Source organism: Octopus bimaculoides, chromosome 8 (genome assembly GCF_046866305.1).
Source record: "Octopus bimaculoides isolate indiv1 chromosome 8, ASM4686630v1, whole genome shotgun sequence".
NCBI classification, from domain to species: Eukaryota; Metazoa; Mollusca; class Cephalopoda; order Octopoda; family Octopodidae; genus Octopus; species Octopus bimaculoides.
The window spans coordinates 77,214,968-77,228,219 of record NC_142935.1 but is presented as its reverse complement, the minus strand read 5'-3'; the positions used below and the strand labels follow the sequence as shown (position 1 = coordinate 77,228,219).

The 13,252-nt window shown below is 37.3% G+C and overlaps 1 protein-coding gene across 4 annotated transcripts in view; it reads right to left on the bottom strand.

Annotated features, from left to right (window-relative positions):
• LOC106872787 (uncharacterized) overlaps positions 1-13,252 on the bottom strand; it is a 104,956-nt gene that overhangs the window by 680 nt on the left and 91,024 nt on the right. Inside the window, exons 2-3 of one of the 4 annotated variants that reach the window (XM_089356693.1) lie at positions 2,877-2,951; positions 1-722 (exon numbers count right to left, since the gene is read on the bottom strand). The exon at positions 1-722 is cut by the window's left edge and continues 680 nt beyond it. In XM_089356693.1, the coding sequence (XP_089212819.1) occupies positions 298-684 (387 nt within the window). In that variant the 5' untranslated portion in view covers positions 685-722; positions 2,877-2,951 and the 3' untranslated portion in view covers positions 1-297. Of the gene's footprint in view, positions 723-2,876; positions 3,024-13,252 lie in introns of all 4 variants that reach the window. The other 3 variants (XM_089356692.1, XM_089356695.1, XM_089356694.1) reach the window with 3 other exon arrangements.

Here is a 13,252-nt window from a genome sequence, read left to right as displayed (position 1 = left end):
GTAAAGTTTGTATGACATATTTTTTTATATTCTAATTCTTGAAATTAAAAAAAAATCTATATAGTTTACATTTTCCATTCTTTCTTACAATTTATGTTGTGTGTATTTGACGTTACCTTACACTTTTCTTACAAGTCATGTTGTATATATTTGTTTAACTCCACTCTTTCTTAGAAGCTCAGCCTTAATTTTCTTTTTTTTTTCCGTTTTGTTTTCTTTTTCGCAAAAGAAACAAATTTAAAAAAAAAACATTTAAAAAAAAGAATCCAAAGACATTTGCTATTATCACACTTGACATTAATTTGGTTCCCAAGTTATTGGATTCCGATAACTTGGGGGTGGGGCACTACGACAACGCCGGCCTGGCCAAGTACCAGTTCGGTTTTTCTTGTCTCTGCTCAGTCTTATATGAGTTGCTCCCTCAGATACCCATTCAGGGTGTATTACAAAATAATCTCGTCGGGGTGAAGATGGTGTTGAGAAAAGTCCTCCTTCATAAATATAATTTGATGATTCCGGACGGGGTAACTTTCTTTCATTGAACCGGTCACAGGTTCGTCGAGATGAACGTCCAGAACGGCCTAAAGAATTTGAACCAGGTGAACCATACCATCCATAGGTTGTCTGACAGTTCCGCCTGTAATATGCTGAATCTTGAATATCATCTTTCTTCTTAGCAGCCATATGGAATGTTGACAGTTCAGATAATCATTGGTTTTAATCTGAAAGATATAAAAGAAATTTGAGATATTCTAAAATTATAAAAAACTGAGCATTTCTATTTATGTGGACCATAATGATATTGAACTTTGGTAAATTGAATTGATTATATTTATATTGATGACAAATTGGGAAGCTTGAGTCTAGAAATTTCAATCTGTGTGTCATTTGTTATCTTCAAGCTGCCCATATACAGTGTTAGGCTGAAAATGTCTTTGATCATTGCTGAGAATCAAATTTTTATTGTAGAACAAGTAGAAAGATGTATTATTTCAACATGTAAATACTGAACAGTATATATAAAGGATAAAATCCTTTTAAGAGCAGAAAAATTTGCCAGCAAATTTTTCTGTTCTTAAAAGGATTTTATCCTTTATATATACTGTTCAGTATTTATGTGTTGAAAAATTGTATCTTTCAACTTTTGTTCTACAATACATTTCAATGCTTCAAAAACAAACTTATGTTTGTTTACATATGACAAGTTTTTATTGTTTAACCAGTATTCCCCCTTCAATTTGTGACATCATTTTTATTCAGGATTACTTTAGCCAGTAAATTCATCAATTTCTATGATGGTAAAAGAATTTGAATGTGATCTAGATATTAATTAATCAAGCAGGTTAATTGTCAAAACAGAAGGTTTCTCAGCTGTCACTCTTTCTAGTTACTCTCTCCCAATTGCTCATTACTTCTACTTCTTCACCATTACTCATCTTCATTGCCATCCAGCATTCTCTCTGATTTCCAATAAAGCCTCTACAATCACCCTGTCTTCCTTCTACCAATCTCTCTAACCCCATCACACCACTCCAGCTGCATTTATTCAAATGGAGGCTACAAAGAGCTATAGAAAGGCATCTAGACAACAGGTTTATCTAGCAGGGGTAGAAGCAAAAAGGAATAGGTGTCTTGCAGCATAAGGATCATAGATGAGAAGTATTCCAGGTTGCTAAGACAGTGTATCAGAGAGTATTGAGACGTTGTGGATGAGAAGTGTGTACAGACAGATAATGGTATGCTCGCCCTTAGCAACTCTGAAAAGAATGAGGTATAGAAGTGAATAGTTAATAAATATGGACAATAAATGGAACTAAGGGAGTCTTCCCAATATGAAGCCAACAGAGGGACCAGCCAGCCTAGTTGCCAGCAGTATGATAAATAAGGCAATCAAAGATATGAAGACAGGGAAAGACCCTGTCCATCAAGAATTACCATTGAGATGCTTAATATACTGCTGGAGTAGGACATGGTCTAGTAACCCATATAGTTAATCAGGTTATTCAGGAAGGCATCATCCCTAGCTATATATAATATGTCCTATCCATAAAGAAGGAAGTAGAGCAGAGTAGATACTAACAATTATAGACCTGTTTCTCTAGCCTCACATGTCTGAAAAGTTATGAAACAAATTGTCAGGAGGAAGCTGATCATGTTCCTAGAAGATAATGACTTGCTCCCTGACACCCAGTGTACCTTCTACTCAGGAAAAGGCTTCCCTTACACAGCTTCTGTAGCAGAAGTACATTTTTGGTTAAATATTTCTGCAGGGGATGTAATTAACCAATAATAAGTTCTGTATTTGGCATTTGTTGAGTCTGGCCAAGCTGGCACATCGTCCTGAAGGGTTTTAGCTGAATGGATTGACACCAGCCATTTTTATATAGGTCTGGCACTTAGTCTATTGGTTTCTTTTGTTGAACTGCTAATTTATGGGAGAAAGCATAAACAAACTAACACCAGTTGTCAAGCAGTGGTGGGGGACAAATACAATACATAGACATACACATACATACAACAGGCTTCTATCAACTAATTTCATTCACACGGTATTGGTCATCCTGATGCTGTAGTAGGAGACACTTGTTCAAGGTGCCTTTCATATATACATGTGTGTGTGTGTGTACACACACAGGTCACTTATTTTTGTTGTTACATGTATAAAATGCAATATGTCCAATATACAATAGGGCTAGAGGTGAGTAGAGTCTGGTATAATAGTGTTGGTCTTTTCTCTTATTGACTTGTTTTGTCCAGTTTACCAACACACACATATGGATCAGAGAAAGGAGAGATAAGAGGGCTAGGAAACGTTGAACTCTGAGAGAGAGAGAGAGATAGAGGAGGAGATGTGTCAAGAAGAAAATGTGAAATACCTTATGATAAAAGTTTTCTTCTCTGAGGAATGTCCCAGATGTTGTGCAGTTATGATGTTTTCCTGTGGTGACTGCCTGGAGAAGAAATGAATTGGTTCGGCTAGAATGGAGTTGTTTGGATACAGCAGATCTTACACTAACTGTATGCTGAAAGGATAGACAGACAGATAGATAGATAGATAGATAGATAGATAGATAGATAGATAGATAGATAGATAGATAGATAGATAGATAGATAAGTGAACTCATAGACAAACAGTTGTGTGTGTTATATATATATATATATATATATATATATATATATATATATATATATATATATATATATATATATAGTCTGACCTGTTGCCAAAATGAGAGGGTCATCACACATTCCTTATATATTTTCTCTGAACCAAATTTTTAATTTTTAAGTTTCAATTCACCTGAAGTAAATGTTTTTTTTTTTACAATGCAGTTGGTACATTCATCAATAAAAAAACATGTCTGAAACAAGCTGTAGTGAACTTCAACCCATCTGTGTTCTTTGTTTATGTAAACACCACACCTGGAATCTTCCCTACATTGGATCTGGAATTCACAGTGGATTATGACACTGCTTGCCAGTATGAATGTGTACATTTTTCATCCAATGTATACTTATATGAATGTGCTTATTGATTTCATTTTATTTTTCATTTTCATTTTATCTAGTTTCAGCTCATGAGCTGTGGCCATGCTGGGGCACCGCCATTTGTTCGTGTGAATAAGTAGAAAAAGTAGAACAAATAGAATACACAAAGTTTGTAATATAGTACCAGACCAATTATCTGGCAAGCTTGGGACCAGAAATGGCCTAGATTTCTGGGTATTATGGTTTTCTGAAGACAACCTACATATGCATTTAGAATAAACTACATATGTATTTAAAATAAACTATAATAAGTAAAGAACTCTATTGTATTTAACAAATTCAAATTAATATACTTCTAAAGCTGGATCTGTCTGATAATTATAAATCCACTGAGAGTATAATGTTTATAGGATGAAAATTGAATGGAGAAATTTTTAACAGATACAAATTAATACATTTCTATACTTTGTCATTCCACTTACAAAAGGACAGAACAATATTTTAAACAAACTGTCTGCAAATTAACCAACAATGTGGCCATGTGATGGACTATAGCTAGCCCGCAAAATTCAAAACTAGCCAATTTCAAAGGTAGACATCTTTTAGGTAATTCTGGATTTCTGGAAGTGAGATAAGAGGTCTGGTTCTGTAATTACGTGCATGTGTTAGAGAGAAAAAGTGCTTAGATGAATTAAGAAATAAATAGTAAAATACAAGTAGATGAAGGAGAAAGGGAGTGATTTAATGATTGAGTGAATGGAAAGATAACTGTCAGTGGTGGGCACAGCATACCAAAAAGTTAGCTTCGCTAACCGCTAATCTACTAACTAAAAAATTAACTTTACTAATGCTAAACCACTAAACAGGCAAAAAAAATTAGCAGAAGCTAACGCTAACTGATAACCAGTAACTTTTATTATATGAATTTAGCTTCAATTTGTTTTTTTTTTGGCTCTAAAACTTAAAAACAGACCTAGAGAGCTGAAATTTTCATGTAGCTTAGATATAGAGCTTTCCAAAAAGGTACAGCATGCCAAGATCAGGTGATGATCAAGATGTACACAAATAATTAAATGAACAAGTGAAATTAAACATTTGTTTTTCAGTGAATATACACTTTATTTACAGTACAAAAAGTATTAAATGAATCAAAAATATATAGTATGGCATAGGTATCATGCCAAGATCAGATGATGATCAAAGTGTACTACTCTGATTTGGCCTTCTCCATCACCTCGACACGACGCCGGTTGTCCTCTCAAAGTTACCATCTGACAGGGTGGCTCTCTTGGCCCTCAAAATATCATTGCTTATAGAGAATAGACACTCAACTGCAGCACTGGCTGGGATAGTGGTCGATAAAGACCTGCTTGCCCAAAAAGGCGGCTTCAGTCAGGACCTCCTTTGAGACGGCCTCCAACCAGGTCATCTTCAAGTTATGTGCCTTGGACTTCAGTGATCTGTGGCTCCTGCTCTCCTGGAACCAAGTGATGTTGCTGAAGAAATCATCTTTCTCATCTTCATTGCTGGTGGTACTGCTGCACTCCTCATAGGTCTCCATTAAGTGCTGTCTCTAAGATGGTCACCATGGCATTTGTCACTCTGCTAACCTGGCTATTATTATACTGCTCCAGCCAGAACAGGCAAAATTTGGAGTGGAGAGCAGTGGCCAGCTGGCTCTCCAAGTCTTCTAGGAGGAGCCCAAACCTTTTCATGATGCCTGCCAGTATATATATATATATTGTAAAGAAGGAAATATAACGAAGTTAACAATCAAATATATATTCTTTATTTCAACATAAGACCTTGGGAAAGGTTCTTGAAATAAATATTAACAGGAGTATCATTGAAAACAAAAGTTAGTTAGAAAATGTTGATACTAACATGTCTGGCACATCCTATTACATTATATATCCCTGCAGAGGCTTCCCTATAAAATAGGGTTAGTGGACACTCAGAAGAATCATTTCACAGGTGAAATGATTTGTTTACATTTTATGAAGATCTTTTGCTCTAATATTTCAGTTCCAATGTGTGCGTGTATATTTACAGTATATAATGTTCGTTATCAGTTCACTGATAATTTTAGTTGAACCCAATGACAGGTTTACTCAATGGGACCTGGATCTTAGTGCTGTCCATCAAGGATTTTTTCATTCATGGAAAAATACTTGGAAGTAAGAAAGGAGAGGAGGCCTTTATTCCGCGCATCAGCCTCTGTCCCAGTGAGACAACCTTTCCCTTTAGTATGAGTAGACAACAGTTTCCTGTAATTCCAGTATTTGCAATGACTGCAAACAAATCACAAGAGCAGAACTTCAATAATGTTGGCATCATCCTACTGTCACTAGTATTCAGTCATGGACGACTTTATGTTGCAAAGAGTAGAAGCAGTATTAATATGAAAATGTTGGTAAAGGACCACTCAAAACAAGAGGCGAATTCATTGGTGGTAGGATTTTCACTATAAACGTGGTGTTGAAGGTTGTAATCTTTTAATTTTAATTCAATTTTCCATATCATTTTCATGCCATCATTTCTGACAGCACACTAGTAATTTAATAAACATGTATAATTTTAATTTCTAAATACCTTGTAAGATACTCCTCCAGCTGTTTATGGCTGGCCAAGATCATCCTACCAAGGGTGTAGTGTAACATCGACATCTTGCTAGGGTTCTGTGTCTTGATCAGGCTGACAATAGTAGGGGACTCCACTACATGCAGTGGTGGCATGTTGACAAACAAGTCTACAATTCTTCTGTCCACCATAGACTGACGGATGCCAGTACCAGCAGTTTGGGAAAATGCCTTGCCAATGCTGGGCTGGTGGCTTTCTTTGCACATGGCTGCAATGACTGGCTACTGGCATTGCTACCAGAAAACTGCCTGTGTTTCCCATGGGAAGAGTTGGTCTTGATCTTCTCTTCAAACTGGATGGCATGTGCTGGGTGTTTCCTTTTGACATTCCAGTTGAAGTTGTAGAGGCTCAACACTTGTTCCTTGAGGGTGATCTCCTTGGGCTGGCACATGATGCATCAGAAGTACAGAATTTTGGTATTCCTCTTATCCCTTGACATAAGGACAAAGTAGTCATCCAGGTGGGGCCACAGGTTGAGACTCCTGGCTCTCAACCTGAGCAACCTCTGCCTCACCCACAGCCATTGCAGATTCTTCAACAGGCCCTTCATCCTCAGGCTGAACAAAAATGTCTTCACCTTCCATAATGATAAGCAATAACTTGATAAGCCAATAACATACACTGCTGTTGCTGACAGTGTAGACTGTCTATAATGTGACAATGTTGTAAGTGAACACAACTCAAAACCGCAGAATTACACAATACTGCTCAGCTAGCTGCTGCTGCTGCGTCGACCAATTACGTCTTGTCATGTGTACATGTAGTCAGCCACCAGCGTGCCTGACAGACTCTTTGAGACACATCCCCAACAGTCAGGAACAAACGTATGAATTTTGTTAGTGGACTTAGAGTTAGTGAAACTAAATTTAGTGGAAGCTAATTGGTCCACTAATGGTTTCCAGAGTTAGCAAAAATGCTAATCTGCTAAACAGAAAGTTAGCTTCACTAATTAGCTATTAGCAGATTAGCGGAACCATGCTCACCACTGGTAACTGTCATACACATATACATCTACATGCATACAAACACAAACATACACACATACACATTAAAAAAAGAAAATAGCAGAAAGTAAAACAGGAAACAAAAAGACAAATGTTAGAAAATAAGTATTTCACTGTTTTGGGCAATAATTTCACAGTTGTGAGTGAGGTGGTAATTGTATATATAGCAGCAGCAGCAAATCATGCTGTCATGGGTTGCGTGGTTTAACAAAGAATATATTCTCATCAATTTGCCAGGTGTTGAAACACCTGGAAGTCATAGGCAAGCGAGATAACTTGCATCAGGTTGTCTTATAAGAGTAGTAGACCATGTTTTGTCATTTTTGTTACTTGTCAATACTGCGTACTGGAAACAAGCCTAGATACAAGCTGAATCACTGTCTATGACTATATGCAAAATGGTTCTTACACCATTTTGTAAATAACCATAGATAGCAATTTAGCTTACATCTGGTTTCGTTTCAAGTACATGTTATTGACAAGTCACAAAGATGACAAAACATTAATGTCTATCAGTCCTGCAACAGGATCTGATGCAAGTTATCTTGCTTGTCTATGACCTCCGGGTGTTTTAACACCAAGTGAATTGATGAGAACATATTATCTTTTGCCTATAATCTGGCAAAACACATACTTTGTGTATGTGCGCTTGATATTGCATATATATATATAGTAAAATTGACAAAGAGGGCCATGAACATGCTGAGGAGAAAAGATAATCCATTGTTTTGGACAGAGTCCTTTTTCATGGAAAAGTTGACAGGAGAATAATTAAAGAGAGACAGAAGAGTTTTACATCCTCTAAGTTAGAAAAACTGGCTGCAACTGATAAAGAATACAGGACTATGTCAGCTTCATACATGATCAAGATGTAATAGGAGAGGGAAACTGGGTGAGAGAGGGAGAAGGAATGAGAGGAGAAGCAGGCAAAGGTGAGAGTGATGAGAAGGAAAAAGATAAAGTGAGAAGGGAGTTAAAGGATAAGAAAAGGAATTATTGAACTATGAGAAGAAAAAATGTTTATTTAAACCTGTTGGTGATATAGTACCAGATTCAAATATGAAACGTTGTTCCCTTCATTTCCTTGAGTATGTGGTGTGTGGAGATAAGTGAGTGATCGGATGGCCTATAGTAGTGAAGTGGGTGGTGACAGGTTGACCTGGTATACATAGTAGTATGCTTTGAATGTGCTCCTGAAAGTCATTGTTAAGCTATCAACCTGTTTCCCCAATATAAAGAGCATTACAAAGTTTGCATATGGTACAATATATAAGGTTGGATGATGTGCAACAGATGTTCTGGGTAATGTGATATTGTAACTTAGGCCCAGTGATGGTTGTAGGGTTGTTAATGTAGGGGTAGGTGTTGTCTCGTCAGTGAGTGCCTGATTGTATGGGGCTGGCTGCTGTGGAGCTTCTTACTAAGAGGTTTCCAAAGTTCCAAGAAGAGGTGATGCAGGAAAAATTGGTGCATTTTGTGTGTGTGTGTGTGTGTGTGTGTGTGTGTGTGTGTGTGTGTGTGTGTGTGTGTGTGTGTGTGTGTGTGTGTGTGTGTGTAGGTTCTAAGTGTAGCATTTGGAAGTTGTGAATGAGTTTATCTTTCTATGAAAGGACAGAGGGGTGGACAGTGAGAGAGTGGAACAAAGTCTGTAGGTATGCATAAAGAGAGTAACAGAGTGGTAGCATGGTCAATGGCTTGGGCCCAGCAAAGTGCAGGGTCCACAACTGATCAAGGGTGTTCTCAATACAAGGAGAATTGTTGCATTCTTTTGCATTCGGATTTGAAATAGAAATCAATGCTGCAGAGTTGATGAAGGTGAAGGAATCAAGAAAGAATGATATGGCAGATTTTGGGGGTCAGAAGAGTAAGAGGGATAGGAGTAGGAATCAGTAGGAATTGTAGTTGACAGAAGTACATAGGTAGATATTCATCCTCTTCCCCATTACTATTTAACATCTATTTTCCATGCTGGCATGAGTTAGACAGTTTGACAGGAGCTAGCCAGCTGCAGAGCTCCAACAGGCTCCACTTGTCTGTTTTGGTATAGTTTTTACAGTTGGATACCTTTCTTAATGCCAACTGCTTTACAGAGGGTACTGGATGCTTTTTACATGACATCAGCACAGGCGCTTTATATGTGGAACTAGCATGAGTACTTTATACATGACACCAGCATGAATGCTTTATGCATGACCCCAGCCTGGGTGCTTTTTAATGCGACACTGGCATGGTTGCTTTCTATGTGGCACTGGAATGGGTGCATTTTATGTGGCATGAGTGCTTTTTATGTGGCACCAGCACCCAAAAGCTTGCAAGATAAAGACCACTTGGCTGGGAGAGGGATCAATGATTTGTCTGTTTTCCTACTTACTAGGACTTTGGTCTTTGCTAAATTAACTCAACTGGTCTAGCAATTTGATACCTCTGTAATTATTTCTGTCTAAGATGTGACCTTTACTTTTGTACAGTTGACTATAATGCGGCTACACTAGTCATTTATGAACAATTTAATTAACTAAATGGGTGACTAGGCTATATACCACTCTCAGTGGTATTTCCTGATCAGCTAGGAGCTTTCAATGTGTTCGTATCCTTCATAGCTTTATCTACCAGGGTACTGTTGATTTGAATAGATGGTCCTTCTGTTGGGTCTACATAGGCAGATTCTCCTCTCATGCATTCTCTACATTTAGCAGCCTTTCAGAGTGACACTTCCAAGCCTCTTTCTTTGCATAATTGCTAAGAACAAGTGTACTGTCATCCATGCAAACACATGCATATATGTATGTGCATATAATCCTTACTGAACTTTTCATGCCAATGGGAGCATTAGAGATGCATTTATTTCTGAGATCTTTTTGGGTCAAATTTAACAGACTCCTGGAAAACTCCTCATTGCATTTCAATCAGGCAATCAATGAAGCTTGTTCTCTGGGAGTTATTCAGAGAAATGCAGAGTCTAACTAGTGATTTTTCTCTTTCCCTCCCTCCTTACTTACCTCTTCCCCGTCAATGCCCTATTTGTAACTTCCATGAGCAACAACATTGTCCAGCTCTCCCAGCAATGTTCATAATGCTATTGCCATGACCAAATCAACCTATAAACAAAGATGCTATTTATGTTCTACCTTTTATATTGTCCATTCCATTTGCTACAACAAGGATCTGCTATCAGAGTGTGTTTGTGTATGTGCGGAGATATACATATATGTGTGTAAGTGTGGCTAATAAATATATTGGTAATTTATTCAAGAAATTTCAATCAGTTTCATTGATGTTTGCAAGATCAAACTCTGATTCCAATGAAGGACGCGAAATTGTTTTCCCATGAGAGTTCCAAACTCCAGTAATGAACTCATTTGCATACAACCAATCAGAGCTCACCTTGATTTTGTTGTCAAGTTAACAAACACACTCTACCAAATAAACTCAAGATGAAGAACGGTGTTCTAAGTCAACCGATCGCCATGTTATGCCTGATTTTAGAAGGAGACAAGTAATTAAATAGATTTGCATCTATACTGATTATCAGATTTTGTGAGGGTCCCATATGGTAAAGATGTGGATGGGAAAAATGTGGGTAGAGGTTGATGTGCTAGCAACCCTTACTGCTTTACAAAGTAAACAACAACACAAATAACTATGCAAATGAGTTAATAACTGGGGTCCAGAACTCTTGTGAGAAAAAAAAATTCACGAGCAGGACACCCATCATCATCCACCACTGACAAGAAGATTTAACAAGTTCAAGAGATGGTTCTAATGAACTGACACATGACCATTGATGAGGTGACATATTCTTTGCAAATTAGTATCGTTCTGCATATGAAATCATTCATGACAAGTTTCACTTCCATAAAGTCTGTGTTGAGATGGGTGCCAAGAGAGCTTACCAAAGTGCATAAGCACAATCCTGTGCAGATCTGTCAACGCTTACCCAACTGCTACAATGATGAAAGTGAAGCTTTTGCAGAGAGAATAGTCACAAGAGATGACACCTGGGTCCCATCACTTTGAGACAGACTCCATAATGGCTGTGTATGGAGTGGAAACAACTGGAAACACCAGCAAAAAAAGAAATTTGAAATTCAACTTTCGGTTTTTGGGACACAAAAGAGCCTATGATGGAACATTTCCTGGAAAAGGGGTCACTAGTGTAGGCTAAAGTGAAATGCTGGTCAACAAACTGAAACTAGCAATTTGAACAAAATACCAGCATCTATAGTTGGTGTCTGGTCAATTCATCGATGGCAATTTGTCATCATTTAATTTGTCCCCAGTCAATTTGTCATTTGTCAATTCATCATCGGTCAATTCGTCATCAGTTAATTCGCCGAGATCATAGGAAAAATGGAAGAACAAATATCTGAATTAAAAAATGTTTATTTTAAGGTTTGTTGTATTACATATTTATTTATTCTTAAAATTTAAGATTGTGTGCAATTGCTTTTAGAAAAAAATAATTTTTTGGCTTGGATCATATTTTTCCATGACATTTTTATACACAGGATCATATCTCTGTATATTTTCTTTTGGCTTGGTTTTTCTTGCATAAGCTTCCACAATTTGGGACTGGCAAACCTTTCCTCACATTTAATCACTTCAATATGTTTCCAAAGATTTAGATGACTAATATTCACTATGGTTTCCAGCAAGCTGTGGTAGGCTTCTAAACTATTTGTAGTATGAGCAATCCCCATCATACATTGGTCCTAAACATTCCATATAGGTAATGGAAATGGAGGTTCAAGGCGTCACCTCCTCTGTCCTCATCCTTTAGGTGGTCCTATATAATTATTATCAAAATAGGATACAACTGACTGTGGAATATCATCATCAGCAGCAAGTTGTTCATATCCATCTACAACATCATCAACCGGCAGGAAAGCAAGGGCAACAAAATACTGCATTTTTAGACTAAAACTGTCATCTTTGTGATATCTGCATTTTAGTCCTTCTTGCACAACATGCTTGTACACATTTTGTTCTAAATGAAACAAGTAGCATGCCAAATTTGACCCAGGAAATGATTCCAGAAATCCATTATGGGCTACTTTGCTGAAATCCACAATTATATTATCAGATCCTTCATTCTGTAAGAATTCATTTATCAGCTTACCTCCAACATCTAATATTCCTATTAAGCTGTGCAAATGGAGGTATTTGCGACAATGTACAGTCATTTAAATTCTGAATTTCACTAGCAATAAGGGGCATCATGAGATGAAATAGACTTTACTTTAATATTTGAAACTATTATCCTTGCATTTACCTCTGCAGCATCTGAAGTGTGATTATAGATCCCAATCCTCTTAAGCTCTTTAGAATGTTCACCTGCACGAAGTCTCGCCTTGCGCACACGATTTTTACACGCCCACTATATCTTCAGTCTATCTGCATTCTGCTTATTTTTGTGTACATATGATTTTCTTGATTGACCAAAATGATTTCCCCCTTTCTCTAAAGCCATGATCTTGCAGGGGATCACATTGATGGGTAGGCTTATTGAATAAATTAAATTCAATTTGCTTGAAAATCTTTGAGAGAGAGAGAGAGAGAGAGAGAGAGAGAGAGAGAGAGAGAATCTAAAACTGTCCAATGACAATTTTAATTCTAAACTTTCCCTTGAAAATCACATTTAAGACTATTTTGGGACGAATTGACCTGGGGATGAATTGATCAACAATGAATTGAACAGGGACAAATTAACCGACAACGAAATAACTGGGGATGATTTGCACAAGCGCCCTATTGTCAAAGCAAGTGTTATTGTTGCACGACAATGCATGCCCACATGTGGCCACCCACACTTGATAGCATTGAAAAACTGGGTTTTGAGTTGTTGGAACACTGTGCACACAGTCCAGATCTTGCCTCTTCCAACTATCATCCCTTTGGACTGCTCAAATATCCTTTACAAGGTCACTGATTTGTTACAGACAAAGAAGCACAAGAAACAATGCATAAATGAGTGTGCAACCAGTTGGAAACCTTCTTCTCCAATGGAATAAGCAAACTTGTGAACCACTGGAAGAAGTGCATGGAAAAGCAAGTAGACTATGTCACAAAATGATGTAATTGTTAAATCCCTGCTTTTAATTTAAATTACAGATACAATA